Below are 17,500 nucleotides of genomic sequence, written 5' to 3'. Positions count from 1 at the left end.
CCCTCCTCCCTCCTCCCTCCTCCCTCTCCCTCCTCCCTCTCCCTCCTCCCTCCTCCCTCCTCCCTCCTCCCTCCTCCCTCCTCCCTCCTCTCCTCTCCCTCCTCCCTCTCTCTCTCCCTCTCCCTCTCCCTCCCTCCCTAGAAACTTTCGGTGCTCTGCATGGCTGACGTGGGTGTGGTATGAGCTTCTCCGAATGATTCAAATCGATTTCAACCTACTGTGAGACGCCGGCGCGGGCCGGGCCGGACTGAACCGTTGAACTCGTGAGTGACTCAACTTTCAAGTGCTGAGCTACCGTAGCTAGCCGGTCCGGTCAGTAGACTGACTCGTCAGACTCCCGGACCGGCTGGCAGTGACCTTCACGTCACAGACACTGGCGTGCGACTGGGAGGCCGAAGGCCACTGCCACATGATGGAAGCAACCGTGAGTTGCCAACTTCATTGTATCATTCAAGTTGTATCATATTACAGTACTTGCCTTGCTAAGGCTCAGAGTAGACGAGAGCTCACAGGAGCCGCATGCTTCCTCGCTCTCTCCGACCTGATCTGGCTGATGTCCTCCAGCACACCCCACAAGGTTGGGACCTGCCAAGGAGGTTCAGCAGCAGCGGCCGCTTGAAGCAGCAGCAGGCCTGGCGGATGAGTGGCCAAGCGTCGTCGAAGGAGAGCTCGAGCAGCTCGCATCGCTCGATGGCTCTGATATCTGCCATCCTCACGCACCTGCCATTCACTCAGAGCGCCTCCGCAGCCTCACTCGACGCACCTCTTCTGGATGACAGCCAATGGAACCCCTGCCGCCTTCATCTTGCACATATTCATAATAGCCACCTGCTCCTCCTCTCAGCCTCCCCTCTGCCTCTCGACTCGTATCCGAACCTCCCCGAAACATCCTCCTCTATCAATCCGTTCGATCTGCATGCTCATTCACTCTGTTGCCTCAAGAGACACCATTGCAGCAGGAAACATTCTCACCTCCAAGCCATTCAGTTGGCACGAACATGCCCCGCTAACAACAAAGTACATGGAGTTGCCCTGCAGTCGATGGTTGCTCGACAGGTTGGTGTAGACAAATAAGCACAAACCTGATCTCCCTTTCTCGTCAGGAAGTTCCCCGACTGTACGGTCCTGTTGATCCGTCACCGAAGCACTGAACCGCACGGGCCTCCGTCACCTCGGAACCATCTTCCCCGCTAGAAGCCTGACGACTTCGACATCCACGTCCACCCCTGCCTCTCGTCAGACCCAAGTGATGTGCGGCCACCGGGCCAGACCTGCGAGGGAGAAGAATTCCGACACCACCTCTGATCACGCGTCAGGTCACAGGCCGAATGTGCACAAGGCTCACGTTGTGAGACAGACGAGCCTGGGGCAAGACGAGTCAGCAAGACGGTAGGGGGGAGCTGGACCTCTACCTCGCTTTCCTTCCTTCTGAGGAACATCCGAAGTATCCCGACTCTTTTGCAAGGCAGATCAGCAAGCGAAGAGGAATCTCCCATGCAGTACATTGGTTCGCGACAGGTGAGGACGGACTTCTATGTAGCGGACGATACCGAGCGCAAGAGTCTGCAGCCGTCGTTGAGCTCTTGAGAGGGGCCCGATGCGTCTGACCTCAAGCAGGAGCATGTCGTCCAACCGGGGCCCATCTCGTGGGATTGTGTCCGCAACACAAAGGCATCCGATCGCGTGCGAGGTTCCTCCTCGCATCACCGACAAGGGAGCTCCGACATAGAAGCGAATGTAAGGATCCTGAATGCACGAGAGACAAAACAGTCAGGCGCAGCGATCTAGGCTCAGCAAGCACTCCCGTACCCCATGCACGATGTTGTTGTACTTGAACCGCTCGTCGGTCATGGTATCGCTGATCCATAGGGACGAATCCTTCAACATGCAATCAGAGGAAGATGAGGATGAGCTGATGGACCTCTTGCAAGATGGTGTATGCACACAACGAGATGTCTCGATCCATCTGTCGCAGAGAAGTTCCCGCCTGTCATGTGACCAGTCAAAGATTGCTCGACGACTTCCCGTGACTTCACCTTGGCCTTGAACCAGCACCTGTTCTGATCCACCAACGAGATGAAAGCCATCTTTACACCAAACGTCTTGCGGGCTGCGGATCTGTCTTACAACCAGGCAAACTCTTGGGATTCCTCACCTATTTCTACCACCGTGTCCATCAGACTGTCGTTGGGAGTATCGAGTAGATCCTGATCGTACAGGACCTAGGAACAGTCAGCTGCTTCGAGTGATGGTCGACCAAATACCTTCAGCCTCTCATCCTCATTCGCGGGCTTCGGGGGAATGCGATGAAGAGGATGCCAATCTGAAGGAGACGGGCATGCTTTCAACGACACCCACCAAGTGACACCCCACACTCACTCTTGCCCAGCACATCGTGATCAGCCCAAATGTCGTCTGATAGTTCGTGTATGTCCATGCTCCTTCCATAGAATTCGATGTCAGCCTCCAGGATTGACATTCGTCTACACTCACTCGATGCGGGCACAGAGATCACCTACTTCAGCTACTGACTTGTGCTGTCGAGACTCTGATGATGCGGATCAATGATATCGAAGGTTCGAGGAAAAATCTCAAGCATACCTGACGAGATGTCTTCATCCTTTTGTGGCATTTCGACAGCGCCTGCTGTCTCAGACTCTGCTGCTTGAGCCACTTTGCAGCAATGTGACGGTATTACTTTCAACTCACAGGTTTCCCCTCCTTCAATCGGATTGTCTCTTGAACAGGATGATCTCTCTCTTCTTCACTTGTTTCCTGCTGTCTTGACGTCTTGTCTTCTTCTCCTTCTTCTCTCAACTAGCCTCTGCTCCCCGTTCGGTTCTTCTTGCCATAGAACCACAAGTTGTGACCCTGTGACACTACCCCACCCTTTCACTTTTAAATGACCCCCTATTTGACTGGTACCCTAACACACCTCCTTTTCCCCGCTAAAATCACCCCACCGGTCATGTCGGCGCTTCTCTACCACCTTCAAATTCACTCAGTCAAATTATCACCCGTCCTTTTCCGTCAATTGTACCCCTTTTCTTCAGGGTCCCACCCCCACCCACCCCATAGAATGGTAATTGCGCGCAAGGGGCTCATAACCTGAATAAATCATTGCCATGGCTCCACCTGGCCACCATCATGGCACTGCAGGTCCGGGCCGGGCCCGGCGGCGACTGAGTGCCGGAATCATCACCGTGCCAGGCTTCCGAAGTTCAGGTATTGGAATCAATTCCTGACTCCTAGAGTCTGTGCACAGATGAATGACTAGTAGAACAGCTCAACAGCTGACTGATAAGTCCAAAGACCAAGACTCACAGATGATGTGCGCACGAAGACACCAATGACTTTCACAGCCAACCAAACACCTCAGATAACTCAGATCAACTTCCCAACAATCCCCAGCACTTTATTCCCAACACTCGTAGCAGCAAGACCAACCAAACAGCTTCCCTTCACACACCACCGCCTTACTTCCACCACTGTACGAGTGCAGCCTCTTCGACAGCCGGCGCCTCTTGATTCCTCCGGCGCCGCCTCAGCTTCCCCAGGCTCCAACCAACCGGATCTTCTAAGTCACAGACTAAGCTCCAGCCCACTAGCTTGGACCTGCAGGCTTCACTTGGTTCACAACCTGATTAGACGCATCCCTTGAACTTATCGCGTCTGAAAGAACTTCTGAGAGGTTTGTCAGAACCTGAGTTCTTACACCCTCCCTTTGGGAAGCAAGTCAGAAGTCTGCAACCTTCTCAGCTTGTCAAAATCATCTGCTTGACAGCTAAGCAGCTGTCCCCTGCGATGTCCTCCTTTCCAACGATCGCTCTAGCTTCTTGCAGCGTTGTCAGCTGCTCCCATCACCTGACCATCAACATCTTTCCCAAGCTGACTTCCATGCTGCTCTCCTCTCCAAGGTCATCTTGCTGCTACCACTCCATCAACCGTTCTGCACAGGCTCATCCCCCATCTTGCATGCCTCCTGCGCTCCTCCTTCGCTTCAAGTGTGCACCCTGGTACACCTGCGTTTCTCCTCCTGTGACACCTGCGCTCCTCCTCCGCTTGCGCTGCGGATGCAGTGCGGTCGCACCCCGCCAACAGTGCACCTGTGCTGCTCCTCCACCTGCGCTGCGGCTTCTCCCCACCATCGTAGGGCCTGCGCTGCTCCTCCAGCGCTTGCGCTTCAGCAGCACTCCTGCAGCACCTGCGCTGTCCTCCTCTAGCGCATCCTGAGGCTCGTGCACACGGGTTCCTCAGCTTGTACCATCCGCATGCCACAGAGACGCTCCTCATCCGCCTGCGCTGTCCGCATGCACCTGTGCTCCTCCTCACCTTCCATCATAAACTCTTCCCAGCTGCCTGCAGTGTCAGCTCAAGACTAAGTCCTGAACACATCTGCATCTTTCAAGTCAGACAGCTCCTCCTCCTCTTCAACCTGATCCTCATGATGGGATTGGTCATCATGTGACCTCTCTGAAGCTTGCGCATTGAGCAATGAAGACATCTCCACCCATTGATGATGCCAAGAATTTAGAATTCCGATCAAGCTCCAGAGATCAGGTTCAGAATTCTTGCAATGCATTGATTGATCTCTGATTGTTTTGAACACAATTTTCTCGTTTCTAATCTATGGGCCCTTTCTATCCTATCTACCCCGGGGATCATTGTTTTGCCAAGGCACAATCATTTTTGACGTCAGCGCTTTCATTTCAACCACATGACTTATCGATCTCGACTCATCCGTCATTTCTTTCTCAATTTTCATTTTTTTGGCCATTCAATTTCATCGTTCACTACCGTCATGGGTTCCATAGATCAGGATGAGCGAGTTTCTAAGATACTAACCTAGAACAGATGTCTTGGTTGCAGCTAGCCACAGGCTTGAGGAAGACCGTACGTGTCTGTCTTTATCCTCCTTCCGATTCATCCGATTCCTTCACGTTCTCCATGAGAGTCTCCTCGGTTTCATCACCCGAGACACCCTCCCTGAATCGGATAGAAGACGGAAGACTGACAATTCTCGAGCGACACGGACTCGGTGGCAAGGGTCCGAGACACCCTCCCTGAATCGGAGAAAAGACGGAAGATAAAGCCTGGAAGCCACCGCAGCAGGATCGGTTGAATCTCCCTGTCGGAGACTGGAGCTCGGATCACCGTCAATCACACACGGGGCATACAACTTTGGCGACTGACGGCATGGGAACAGAGTAGCACTGTCCCTGACAGAAGCGCAGAGAGCATGACAGGCGAGCATCCTCAGAGCAGCATATCCGGTAAGGGGTCTCCGAAGAGAAATTCACCAAGGAGCCTCCACCGATTCAAAGGCAGAACTTTCGTCAGCAAATCACCAGGCTGATAAGAAGTATGAATCTTTTCTGGATAGAGCTCGTCCTTTTCTACCAAATCAACAGCATACTTCGTTCGAATATCAATGTGTTTGAGTCGACTATAACTTCGCTTGTCCCACAAAAGCCTCAGACATGGTTCATTGTCGATTAGCAAGAGAGTAGGACGAGTCTGCGTAAATCCCATCTGACCCAAGAGATTTCTATAAAGCTTGACTAGTTTCGCGCATGTGGTGGCAGCATAAATTTCAGCTGCTGAAGAACTCAGGGCAACAACCTTCTGCATTTTTGAACCAAAGACGACTACCCCACCATTCAGAACGATTCCATATCCGCTTTGACTCCGTCTCGTAATAATCTCGGTACCCCAACCAGCATCACTGAATGCAATCATCTCATTTACAAAACACTCCTGGTGGTAAGATACTCCGTGACAATGGTATACGATCTGAACCTCCCGAGTAGTGTAAAGGTACTGTAGAAGATGAATTAAGGCATCCATATCGCACTGCCTAGGAGCCCGAGCAAAGCGACTAAGGACGCTCGTCGCGAATGCGATATCAACCCGCGTACAATTTGCCACGTAGAGAATGGACCCCAGAAGACTCTGATAAGTGCGGACTTCCTTCTTGTTCAACAACTTACCCTCCAAGTGATAAGTCTTGAGATAGTGACCAGGTAATACCGTTTTTACACCTCTGGCAACGATTTCAAAGCGTTCAACAATCTTTTCAATGAAATGCTGTTGTGACAAAGTTATCCGACCCTGATCGTCATTCTGTTCTATTTTAATGCCCAAGAAGGTACCTGTTGCCTCACTCCCCGAAAAGTCGAATACTGTGTTGAGCTTCTCAAGAAACTCAATCTTAACTGCTTCAGTTTGAGAGACAATGAGTAAGTCATCCACGAAGACAGTCAGAAGCAAGACGTCCCCCGCACAGTTGGAGTATCGGTAGATGATCTCATCATGTCCTATCCCACTTGCTCCCACCGTCTTCAACACCTGCGTGAACTTAAGATACCATCTCCTTGGTGCAATGCGAAGTCTGGCATAGAGCGACTTCAAGACTTTGAGGAGGCACTCAGGAGGAAGACTCATGATATCTGGAGGAATCAAATACACAGGAACCTCCAAGTCACCATACAAGAAAGCAGCAGAGATATCCCTGAATGTGATTCTCCAACGGTTGCCTGCCGCGATGCTCAGCAAGAGCCGGATATTGTCCAACGATGTAGTCGGTGCAAACAATTCTTCAGATGAAGGAAGTAAGTTGCCCATGATAACTAGCCGCCCCTTTCGTTTCAAGATCTTGCCCTTCAAGTCTCGTTTTGAAGCATACACCCACAAGGCGCGAGCAAGTACAGAATGATTTGACTCCCTGTTTTTCTGATCACGCGTAACAACTTCCCAGACCCCACGACTTTCGATCTTCGCAATTTCCTCCTTTTCAGCCTGCTCCCAAAGATGCCGATCCGGACGACGTAACATCTCTGACCTTGTCTTGGGATCTGGTAACTTGTCAAAACTACTTTCGTTCTCCACATCTCCTGCATCGCAAGCCGCTGTCATCGCGTAATCTGCCTGATTCTCAGGCATTGCAGCTGGATTGTCACGGTCGGAAGACATCAGAGATAACAGGTCAGACGCCAGCTCCACCGCGTCCCATACGGGAGAGACCAACGCTAGATTCGCCACAAGAAGACGCGTATCCCTGAAAGTAGGGTCCACATTAGCACTGACCTGTGGGGCAGATGACACAGGATCGACATGCTGTAAACGAGTTTTGTACATCTCATCCCTCCATACTGGAACAAAACGCTGGGATGCTGGCTGAAGGCTTGTCCTGTCTTCCCCCCTGTCCCAAACATACAAGATCTCTTCAGATTCAGTCGACCCCTGCACAATATGTGTAACTTGCAGATACTGTGGAAATTTCTTGTGCTGGGAAAGTACAACCACTTCAGGCGAACCCCCAACTGTAGCTTCGACAACATCCATGATCTCATCCGCTGCACGATCAAGACAGGGTTTAAAAACCTTGGTATGGTCGGTCATATCACCAAAGACGTTCGGTGGAAAGCTGCACGAGTCTGACTTGGGTCACTCTGTCCGACAGCACGGTAGTCACGGCCCGCCGGGTGGCGCGACGGCGACTCAATCGCGCATCCTCAGTGACTCGGAGCTCACTGAGTGGCAGCGGCCCGGGCCCAGCGATCTCATCGGATCGGATCAGTGGGGCGACCGTGGGTGCCGTTTTGAAGTTTTGCTTGTCGGGCTACAGAGTAGCAGTGAGGGGGTAGGGGTACTGAATCATAGTGACCGGTGATATGATTTGATGTGTCTATGATGAGGTGGGGGTAGTAAAAGGAAGAAAGGGGTGGGTCAATGCCTTGCAACAGGATGATCTTGCGACCCATGGGGAGTGTGGGAGGCAAGGCGAGGAGGGACAGCAAGCGAAGATGAGGAGAGGGAGGGAGAAGGAGAGCGAGAGGAGACGGGAGAAGAAGGAGAGAAAGAAGATGAGGAGAGGGAGAAGGAGAGCGAGAGGAGACGGGAGAAGAAGGAGAGGAAGAAGAGGGGGGAGGGAGGGAGGGAGGAGAGGAGCAGGGGGTGAGTGAGAATTTGGCCGCACAAGGTACCAGCACCGAGATGTAGAAAAATGTTCATAGCATGCATGGGGGAAGAGAGGGATATAGGCAGAGCATTTCAAAGCAGTTTCCATGGTCTTTTGAGTGATGAAATGCAGCAGTGCCTCCGTCACTTTTGTTCCTTATAGGAAAGTCGATATAGAGGTATGAACATTACCATTATCAAGTATGAGGAGTGAAAGTGACGTCTAACTGCGCAGGGGGGGCGTCGAGAATGGTTTTATCATCACCGAATCGTATTCTCCTTGTCTTCGTCTTGGCCATATCTGTTTGTGAAAGTTTGAGGTGTCCTGACTCACCCTCTACCTTTATATCATCTTCTCTCTGCTTCTTACCCTCCTCCCACTACCCTTCGTGCTCCTTTTACGTCCATTTGACTTGATCTCTAGGACGCCGTTCGTCTTGTACAAGTCCAAGAGCGGCAGCCTTGCATCGCCCATCTCACCGCGTTACATCCTTCGAGCCCGAGGGCGAGAGCCTGTCGGTGCTTGCAGATGCAGCTTCGACACATTCTTGGATCAGGTCTTGATGCTTCATCACAACCAATCTTCATGCCGATGTCATGCCTGCCCTCCCTTCCCTCTCTCCCTCAGCCTCTTCCTCCCTCGTTTTCTCTCCTGCTCCAGGGGCTGGCTCTATCCTTTCTTTCTGGCATCCAAACAATGTATTGACCACTGGCTGTGGCAGGGGGTTGAATTCATCGACACGTCCAACCCATCGGTGAGTAGCTGGGGAAGATCCTGATGATGCGTGTAGCATTAGAGATATCTGAGCTGATGCATAAATCGATGCCGATGCTGATGCTGGTGGGAATGAGGTGCTGACACTACCTCAGCCTGTTGGCGATATGCTGCAGATAGATGTGATGGCCACCAAGCTCTCCAGGACTGGGCAGACGACAGAATGGATTGGAGCGGAGCCAAGGTGAGCAAAGGAAACTGCAAGCCCGACAATCAGACTAATTTGTATTTCTCAAGGACAACACGGGGAATTTACTGGAAGCGAATGTGTGAGATGGTGCATCGAGAGAAAGTAGCGGTAATAGCGCCAAGATGATCTCTGAGGTGTTGAACTAAAAGATTCGCCTCAAAGGCTATCAAACAAGCTGACTCGACTGAGAAGAACGTGGATCATGTGAGAGAGGCGAGGACAGGAGTTCCTCGTTGACGGTAGTGTTGTGTCCGCAGGATTCTTCTGGGGTTCATCAAGTCTTGAACATGTACACGGGGATAGCTCCGGACGATCGCGTGAGTGTTGGTTCAAACTCGCTCAACGTGATTCAGCTGGCTGAGTTGTCACTGTTCTCCTTTGGCAAGGTAAGGGCGACCAGGCACAGTCTCTCTCCATCTGTTTCGCTGACTTGTTGCAGGTTCTGCTTCCTGGCATGGATTTGCCGCTTCAGATTCACTCTGACAATCTCAATGGCAAGAGAATGTTCGATCAGGTAGGGGAAGAGCACAACCTTGATGGCTAGATGACCGCATGCAGATTCCAGCTGGCAATGGACTCTTTGGCGTCGTCACCAAGAATGAAACCTTGTACACACTCGCCACAGCGCTTCAGCTCTCTGACAAGGGCGCAGGAAGAGGGGGAGCATCTCAAGAGTGGGCTGTGAAGCCGTGCTACAGGTGTCGTTGCTTCTCCTTCCTGCTGCGCGGTTGCGTCACTCGCAGAACAGGACAAGTGGGTGACAGACGATGGGAGGTACATCCTCGAGACCAAAGGTGCTGGCGTCGCCTCTTATGCCTTGGAGCTGATTTGCACAACAGGCAGGAGGCCCTTCCGCATCGTGGAGATCGTGCAGGTGACGATTTTGTCCATCCCGTGGCTCGCTGAGCGAACTACGTCAGTGGAATCCATACCCCATCGCTATCGTTCAGATCCTTCGCGATCCCGAAGTCATGGAGGACTCGGGTGGTTGATCTCCTCCTGCGCTGCTGGCTCATTCTTTCAGCAGACATGGACAAGAAGATCGGCTCGCTGGAGCTGCAGAGGTTTCGAGCCCCTCCCGTCAGGCACTCCCGCTGACTTGCCGTCCAACAGCTGGCGATCTCTCAACGACCTGGTGTGGCTGGCTACAGAGGTCTTCGACAAGGTACGATATCCACGTGCAGCGTTGCTGATCTCTAAGACTTGGCCTCTCCACGAAGAGATCCTGGCTTCCGCTCCTGATGAACTTGGACGGCAAACAACATCCGCTGGTGCTGGAGAGAGCTCACGACCACCTCTTCCATGATGTCCCCTTCTCTCTGATATTTCTAATTTCTAATGTCTCCTCGTCGATGGTCTCTGATGTCTTCTTGTACACAGGGAAAGATGAAACAGAATGCACCAGGCAGTGCGGAGAAGATCGACGACTGGCACCGACGGTCGTTCAATCCTCCCTCAGTGTCAGAATTGACAGGTCCCGCTTTACAGGGTGACATTCAGCTGGGACATGGTAAGAGTCCTACAGAAGGTGGGCTGAGAGATGAAGAGGACGCGGGGTTGATCCTGAGCGTCAGGGGATTCCTGGGCTGTGGGATATTGACTTCACCGGCCAACGGCTGACGGACCTGGTTCAAGAGGAGGGGGAGGGGGAGGAAGCTGATGGTGTGCGGTGACTGCAGGAGGCGTTGAAGATGCTGCAAGACCTGAACATTCACGAGCGTTTCAAGACTTCCTGCGTCTCCCTCGAGGACGCACGCGAGGTCTTGCGGCAGGTGCTCGAGGTTCGATGCCTTACAAGGGTCTGACTGGCCGATGCGAATCAGCACCGGAGGTTAAAAGACATCATGGAGAAGCGTGAGGTGAGGACTTGCTCGCGGCGAGCTCGCTCTCTCACTCCTCTCGTCCTGCAGGACCTTGATTCTCCGAGAGGCTCCTGAAGGCCTGGGGGAGGTAGACGAGACCAGCCGCCGCTCCTCCTTCAACTGCATCACCTGCCGCAAGATGTCCACATCAACAAGAGCTATCAGAGTCGTTGTGCTCTCGTCCTGGGGTCTAGTGCGAGGATGAGACGACGGCAATGGATGTGCTCGCAGCAGTAGAGTGAAGGTGGTCATGAGGGTGCGGAGGCGCAGGATGCGGCATGAGGAGGGGAGAACTACAGTAGAAGGATGTGAGCAAGTCGATGAAAGCGAGCCAGGACGTCGCAGAGGTCAGACAACTAGCACAAGAAGACTGGAAGTTTGCTATTATAATCAAAACCACCATACGCAGCGTTCTTGCGAGATAGAACACTTCTTCCTCGTCCTTCTCCTTCTCCTCCTTCTTCTCTCCTCTCCCTACTTCTCTTCTCCTTCTTCTCTCCTCTCCCTACTTCTCTTCTCCTTCTCTCCCATCTTCCCGCTCTCCTCTCTCCCTCCCTTCTCCTTTCGCTTCTCTTCTGACCCTCAACTACAGCAACAAGTCGGTTTTAGATTCGATTGCTACAGCCACCCCCACCCCCACCCATTCTTCTACACCCCTCCTTTTTCCTCACCCCCTCTCTTCTCCCCCTTTTATCTCTGCTTTACCACCCCTCCTATGATACTTGCTACGCTAGCTTGTTCCCCCTACCCCCATCATATAAGTTTCTACCCCCTGGTATCCGAAGAGTTTTCCAGCCACATCTTTGACCATGCTCTTCCTGTGGAGCGAGTGCGATATCTCCTCCTCCTCCTCGTCCTCGTCCTCCTCCTGCTCCTCCTGCTCCTCCTCCTCCTCTTGCCCAACTTCCCTCCCTCTTCCTCTTCCTCTTCATTATCTTCTTCTCCTTCATCATCATCACCACCACCATCAGAATTCCTGCTCTCCTGCACCCTTCAGTTGCTCGTTTTCTTTCCTTCTCACTTCTCTTCCTCTCCTGTCCTACCGCATTCGTGTCACACCTCATCCTGTTCCTGGTCTTGCACTTGCTTCTTTCCCTGTATGCTTTCCTCCTCTAGCTAACATGTATTATGACTAACTTGTACACTTACTAACATGTATACTTGCTGTTATGTATACTTGCTGATGTTGATGGGCAGGTCTTGCAACAAGTTAGAGGTGTGAACGGCATCCATGAACTAATTCAATCCTTGAGAACACAAGCTGAAACCCGATGATTCCCTACGGAGGCCACGTGTACTACCAGCAGCCTCTTCAATCGCCCATGTTGGCCTATGGAGGTGCTGCAGGTGCGGCAAAGTGATCCTCTCATCAAGCATGCACTGACTTCTTCCGCAGTCTATCATCAACCGAACAACCTGCCTGCTAACATGCCTTGCATGCCCGTTGCTGCCAAGAACCAAGATGACTTCATGGCGGGAACAGAAAAAGCCGTGAGAAAGGACTATGACCCGGTGGCAAAGAGATGGAAACGAAGCGCCGTGGTGCTCAAGATTGATCCGGTTGCTTTCGCGCAGGGGTCGTTGAGGAGAGCATACAAGATGCGAGACCTCACGCTCGGAGAGACGGACAACGAGTTTGTCGCCAAGATGTCCATCAACCCGCAAGAGAATCGCCAGACCTACTTCGACGATGTGGCGATGCAGATGGAGGCGAAGATGTGGGCTGAGCGGTTCAACAGCAAGACTGGTCTGCATGTGGACTTCCTGGTCGCTTATGTAGCTGAGCTGGTGGAGAGGACTGGGAGGCCGCTGATAGGGGTGGAGAAGCTTGTGATGGGGAACTACGTCAAGTACAACAACAACTGGGACTGGAACGACGACAGGAGGAACACGCCTCAAGCCTTCAGTCACTTCACCTGGGAAGAGTCCGGCAAGTCCATCCTCGTCTGCGACCTGCAGGGGGTGGGGGACCTGTGGACTGACCCGCAGATTCACTCGAGGGACGGGAAGGGATACGGGAAGGGCAACATGGGCATGCGAGGCATCGCCGCCTTCCTCAACAACCATCGCTGCAACGCGATATGCATGGCCCTCAAGCTCCCCATGGTCGGCAAAGCGCCGAAGCAGAACAACGACGGGACCGTGATGCCGCCGATGAAGGCTGGGATGCAGTCGGGGCTGACCAACACTCAGTTCAAGGCGAAGATGGTGCAGGCGGAGCTCAAGAAACCCAAGGAGGAAGGGGCCAGGACTGACCACGACAGGATAGCAATCATCGTGTTGGGAGCAGGAGGGCTGAACGTGTCGGAGACTTCCCCCGACTGCAGCGTCACCATCCTCTGCGGACATCGAGTCTGCGAGACCAAAGTCATCTACGACAACCGAGAGCCCGTGTGGAATGAAAAGTTCCAGCTGGACCTGCCGGCCGACGGCAGCGTCAACACGCTAGAGGCCGTCCTCTTCATCCGCGAGGAGGAGGACCCGACGATGGTTGGCTTCGCTCGGATCGAGTTCGACAAGCTCGAGGATCAAGCGGGCTTCGACGAGAGACAGTGGCCCTTGAGAGCAGCTGGAGGTGCTCAGGTCGGCTGGTTGAAGCTGAAAATCCTTCGCTTCCGCTCCAAGAAGCCAGCGGCAAGCGCACCTGACGCAGCTCTTGGACCTCCTCCTCCTCCCCCTCTCCCTCTCGCGGGGCCGAACAAGGAAGAGGGACCGGGGAACGTGAGGGATCTGCTGCAGGAGGCGCAGGGGATCAAGGTGATGGTGAAGCAGGGCCGAGGCTTCCGCGAGCTCGAGGGGCTCCCGGTCCAGGTCCTCGTGCGGCTCAACCAGTGCCAGGCGGCCACCAAGGCTCAACCCGGAGCCCAGCTGATGCACTGGAACCAGAAGATCGCCTTCCCTCCCGGCCCGGCAGACGAGGCGGTCAGGCTGTGGGTCATCCCTGACGTCGCCTCGCCGCACGTGCGCTTCCAGGGCCACATCCCGATGCGGAGCATCAACTTTGACGCCTCAGGTCACGCGGGAAACGTGGTCGTGCCGATGAAGCAGCACCAGCCCGTCGCAGGTGAAGGAGAAGCTGTTGGTTGACCGCCTGACTCGTGAGACAGGGGAAGTGGAGGAAGTGGCGGACGACATGCAGGGGCTGCTCTCTGACTGCCCTTGCGTCGAGCTCGAGATGTGGATCATCACGAAACCAGGAAGGAAGAGCAACGCAGGGGGGACAGTGTCGTGCTAGCGGCATACACTGAATCATATTAGCTTGAATAAAGAATATCAACAAGTGAAGAAGCTCGTCGGCTGGTGAGGTGCCGGGGTAATTCTGGTTGTGATCAGAAGCTGAGGGGGGAGGAAGAAGGATCTCTAGGCCCCAAGCGCCTCATGACCTTCTGACTCTCCTCGAGCACGAGCCAGAAGATGACACCTGCACACCCGTCAGCTCCACTCCAGCTGCCCCTCACCTCACGGCCCAGTCACACCTCCGACAGTCATCCACAGAACGCGAGCGAGGCAGCCAGCCATGAGGCCGTGGTATCCCTCCTCCGAGATGAGCTGCAGCAGCGCTCCCACCGCTCCTCCTCCGTACTTCCTCTGCTCCTCTCCCGCCTGGCTCATCAGCCTCGCCTGTCACGAGACCGTCAGCTCCGGCTCGTCTCGCCTGCATTGCGTCACCTTGATCACGTCGAAGGGGTTGGTGATGGCGCTCGCGATCCCGTCGGCGACAGCAGCAACGATGCAGGTCTCCCACACGTGCAGCTCCTTCCCCCGCGACACGCGCCGTGTCCACAAGGAGCGAAGTCGCTCGTACAGCATCATCTCCACCACGTTGAAGGGAAACTCCACCAGCGCCAGCCCCCAGTAGCCCGTGAAGAAGCCCCGCACTCCCTCCTTGCCATACAGCCGGCTCACTGCTGCCCGCGGCGACTCGTCAAACCCCGTCATGCAGCGCGTCTTGACGACTTCGCAAGGCACGCGCACGAAGAACATGCTGAAGGTGCCGAGCTGAGAGCCGGGGCGTGAGGGAAGGACAAGAGAGAAGGAGAGGTCACCAGACAAGCGATCAGCGTCGCAAGAGACTCGTTCTCCTTCCCCGCCCTAAAGCCAGAGAGTCAGCACTAGACGAGGAGGGGGAGGCAGCACAAGAAGGGGCACATACCGTTGCTCCACAAACTCCTTGCAAGGTTCATACACGGCGAAGTACAACCCATAGTAGATTGGGCTGCAGAGCAACGCGAGCGACGAGCCGGCAAAGAGCACCTGAGGGGTCTCAACCGCTGACGAGGAGGAGCGACAGCACCTGAAGACTCTCGCTGGGCTTGTCCAGGGTGAGGCCGTCGAGCCCCACCGTCTGCATCCTCGTCTTGATCATCTCAATCGGGTACATGACCATGTCCGTGACGGCACCCGCCAGACCCCCCGAGATCGCCCCGACAAGAGCCAGACTGCTGTACTCTACCAGCCCAAAGCTGTGAGCTCGCTTAGTCACTACCGCATGCTTCATCTGCGATCGCAAATGGACGGGGATCTTCTTCTTGGTCGATCCGGCAGCTTCGAAGCTGTGAGGGAGAGCTTGGTTGATCGGCAGCAAGAAGATCAACCAGGTCAAGCATAAGATCCCAAACCTGACAACTCAACGATCAAGAGACTTAAAAAAATCTCCGTGAGCACTGTCTTCTATATAGGACCACTCCCTCTCCCTCCCTCTCCCTCCTCTCCTCCCTCCCTCCTCTCCCTCCCTCTCCCTCCTCTCCTCCCTCTCTTCTTCCCCTCTCTCCTCTTCTCTCTCCCTCTCCTCCCTCTTCTCTCTCTCTTCCTCCCTCTCTCACCTCACGCATCTCGCCATGGCTTCCCGGCCTCCATGCCTCACCGACATGCCACACGGGGGCCGCGACAAACAAGGGTGACGAGTCCGCCTCAGATGTTGTGTGTAGACGTTGCAAGCTGCCGAGTCTCCGAGAGAAGTTCAGTAACTGCCCGGGCCCGGCAACGAAGCCGGACGGGCCCGCCGACGTCAGGGTCAAGGAGGGGATGAGGCGCACGAGGCGATAACCATGCCGAAGCGACCGGGCGAGGAAAGAAGCGATGCGTTCATGGCGGTAAGAAGAGCAAAGGAGGGGAGAGAAGAGAGAGAGGGAGAAAAAGAAGAGAACAAGAGAGGAGAGGGAAAGAGAAGAGAAGAGAAGAAAGGAAGAAGCGGGGTGAGTGGTAGGAAAAGGATGATGATGATTCAAAACAGAAGCAGAAAGACATAAGGAGAAGGAGAAGAAGAAAGGCGGGTACGCATGGCTGAAAAGGCTTTGAAATCAATTGGAAAGCAGAAAAGAAGCAGAAAAGTTGCGGATGGTGTGCGGTCTCAGGGTAGGAGGGAGTCAGCCGTGACTCAATGTTCAAAGATCGAAGTGAAGGACGTTGAATGTGCTGGCGCAGGAGGTTCGAGGCCTCAACGACCAATTCTTCAAATGGGCTTCACGACAGCACAGCAGCAGCAGTGACAAGCTGTGGGACGCTGGTCTACGGTCTGAGCTCATCACTTGCCTCCTCCTCTTCCTCATGCTCTGCTCGCAGTGACTACCTGAGATACGCTGACAAGCTCAGGAGCGACTTTTCCGACGTTCTGGCAGGAGCTGGGCAGAACGACTCAGTGCTCGAAGGTGAGCAAGCGCGGGGAGGGGCCAGAGGTGACCAGGCTGGCAGGAGGGAACATCTTCGTCTTCGGTCAGGGCGACAACGCGCAGGTGAGTAGCTGCTGAGTTGTCGCGCGCTCCTCCCCCTGACCCGCGTGCCGGCCCTGCTGCAGCTGGGACTAGGTGAGGACGTGATCGAAGCTCCGACCGCGACGCTTCTGCCGATGGCGGGGGTGCGGGTGACGCAGGTATGGAGCTGGCGAGGGCTACCGGAGCTCATGTCCTCTCCCCTGCTCGCCTCAGATCGCCTGCGGTGGGATGCACACGCTCGCGCTGTGCGAAGGAGGCGCAGTGTACAGCTGGGGAGTGAACGACGAAGGTGAAGGAGCAGGACAGGAGCTGGGGACTGACGCAGCTCAGGCGCCCTTGGAAGGGAAGCTAGAGGAGGTCAACTTGCGCTCACAGAAGGAGAAACGCAGGTGACAGCCCTCAACACTCAACAATCCTTGTCCTCCCTCCCCTCCCCCATCTCCTCCTCTCTTCTCTCCCCTCCTCCCTCTCCTCCCCCATCTCCTCCTCTCTTCCCTTCCCCTCTCTTTTCTCCTCTCCTCTCAGTTGCCGCAGGGAAGCGAGTCCATCCCAGAGATGGTGGAGTTTCCCAACCGGGAGAAGATGACGGCAGTGAGTGCGGGAGACTCGCACAGGTCGACTGTCTCCTCTCGTTGAGCTCAGGTCTCAAGTCCTTCTAGTGTCGCCCTCTCCTCCAACGGGACGATCTTCGCTTGGGGAATCTTCCGGTGACTCTTCTTTCTTCCTCTTCTCTCCTCCCCTCCTCCCCGCTGTCTCTCACTTCCGTCGCCAGCGACTCGTCGGGCAAGTTTGGCTTCAGCCCGACAGTTCAGACGCAGACAACTCCCCAGCAAGTTGCACTCGGTGAGCATGACAACACGTGCGGGCCTGCCTCACTTTCCGCAGGCCTCGGAGAGAAATGCATCGAGATCGCCTCCGGCAATGACCACGTCCTCGCCCTCACCCGTGAGTAACCTCCCCACCCCACCCCTTCCCCCGCCTCTCCTCCCCTCCCTCCCTCCCT

At 54.6% G+C, this 17,500-nt stretch overlaps 6 protein-coding genes across 6 annotated transcripts; 3 read left to right on the top strand and 3 right to left on the bottom strand.

The window, feature by feature from the left end:
- Positions 1 to 489: 489 nt before the first annotated feature.
- GUITHDRAFT_116231 (hypothetical protein) lies at positions 490 to 2,479 on the bottom strand (the record flags this gene model as incomplete). Its single annotated transcript, XM_005824512.1, has 15 exons — positions 490 to 585; positions 973 to 1,032; positions 1,083 to 1,125; positions 1,172 to 1,226; positions 1,272 to 1,301; positions 1,346 to 1,363; positions 1,413 to 1,455; positions 1,504 to 1,563; positions 1,609 to 1,746; positions 1,810 to 1,878; positions 1,922 to 1,987; positions 2,037 to 2,110; positions 2,156 to 2,222; positions 2,265 to 2,323; positions 2,380 to 2,479. 15 exons carry the CDS (start codon positions 2,477 to 2,479, stop codon positions 490 to 492), a joined length of 978 nt encoding a protein of 325 aa, XP_005824569.1.
- A 1,923-nt stretch (positions 2,480 to 4,402) lies between these two features.
- On the bottom strand, positions 4,403 to 5,438 carry GUITHDRAFT_154922 (hypothetical protein). The gene is made up of 2 exons (XM_005824511.1): positions 5,057 to 5,438; positions 4,403 to 4,982 (listed from the first exon to the last, which is right to left on the bottom strand). The coding sequence occupies exons 1-2, from the start codon at positions 5,252 to 5,254 to the stop codon at positions 4,908 to 4,910; spliced, it is 273 nt and encodes a 90-aa protein (XP_005824568.1). The 5' UTR covers positions 5,255 to 5,438; the 3' UTR covers positions 4,403 to 4,907.
- A 2,815-nt stretch (positions 5,439 to 8,253) lies between these two features.
- GUITHDRAFT_154919 (hypothetical protein) lies at positions 8,254 to 9,701 on the top strand. The gene is made up of 11 exons (XM_005824510.1): positions 8,254 to 8,279; positions 8,384 to 8,517; positions 8,682 to 8,714; positions 8,830 to 8,918; positions 8,972 to 9,032; positions 9,087 to 9,128; positions 9,182 to 9,310; positions 9,364 to 9,438; positions 9,483 to 9,533; positions 9,577 to 9,622; positions 9,673 to 9,701. The coding sequence occupies exons 4-10, from the start codon at positions 8,842 to 8,844 to the stop codon at positions 9,607 to 9,609; spliced, it is 468 nt and encodes a 155-aa protein (XP_005824567.1). The 5' UTR covers positions 8,254 to 8,279; positions 8,384 to 8,517; positions 8,682 to 8,714; positions 8,830 to 8,841; the 3' UTR covers positions 9,610 to 9,622; positions 9,673 to 9,701.
- Positions 9,702 to 12,057: 2,356 nt separating this feature from the next.
- On the top strand, positions 12,058 to 14,021 carry GUITHDRAFT_116228 (hypothetical protein; the record flags this gene model as incomplete). Its single annotated transcript, XM_005824509.1, has 3 exons — positions 12,058 to 12,133; positions 12,183 to 13,850; positions 13,894 to 14,021. 3 exons carry the CDS (start codon positions 12,058 to 12,060, stop codon positions 14,019 to 14,021), a joined length of 1,872 nt encoding a protein of 623 aa, XP_005824566.1.
- Positions 14,022 to 14,146: 125 nt separating this feature from the next.
- On the bottom strand, positions 14,147 to 15,656 carry GUITHDRAFT_116227 (hypothetical protein; the record flags this gene model as incomplete). The annotated part of the gene is made up of 7 exons (XM_005824508.1): positions 14,147 to 14,207; positions 14,250 to 14,407; positions 14,456 to 14,785; positions 14,833 to 14,878; positions 14,940 to 15,040; positions 15,081 to 15,405; positions 15,610 to 15,656. 7 exons carry the CDS (start codon positions 15,654 to 15,656, stop codon positions 14,147 to 14,149), a joined length of 1,068 nt encoding a protein of 355 aa, XP_005824565.1.
- A 178-nt stretch (positions 15,657 to 15,834) lies between these two features.
- GUITHDRAFT_116226 (hypothetical protein) lies at positions 15,835 to 17,450 on the top strand (the record flags this gene model as incomplete). The annotated part of the gene is made up of 10 exons (XM_005824507.1): positions 15,835 to 15,879; positions 16,211 to 16,299; positions 16,349 to 16,434; positions 16,478 to 16,518; positions 16,711 to 16,786; positions 16,828 to 16,886; positions 17,032 to 17,111; positions 17,157 to 17,204; positions 17,270 to 17,340; positions 17,383 to 17,450. 10 exons carry the CDS (start codon positions 15,835 to 15,837, stop codon positions 17,448 to 17,450), a joined length of 663 nt encoding a protein of 220 aa, XP_005824564.1.
- Between the last annotated feature and the right edge of the window lie 50 nt (positions 17,451 to 17,500).

The sequence above is a fragment of the Guillardia theta genome, assembly GCF_000315625.1.
Source record: "Guillardia theta CCMP2712 unplaced genomic scaffold GUITHscaffold_93, whole genome shotgun sequence".
In the NCBI taxonomy this organism is placed as follows: domain Eukaryota; class Cryptophyceae; order Pyrenomonadales; family Geminigeraceae; genus Guillardia; species Guillardia theta.
Note: the sequence above shows the minus strand (reverse complement) of the source record. Positions and strands in the feature narration are given on the sequence as shown.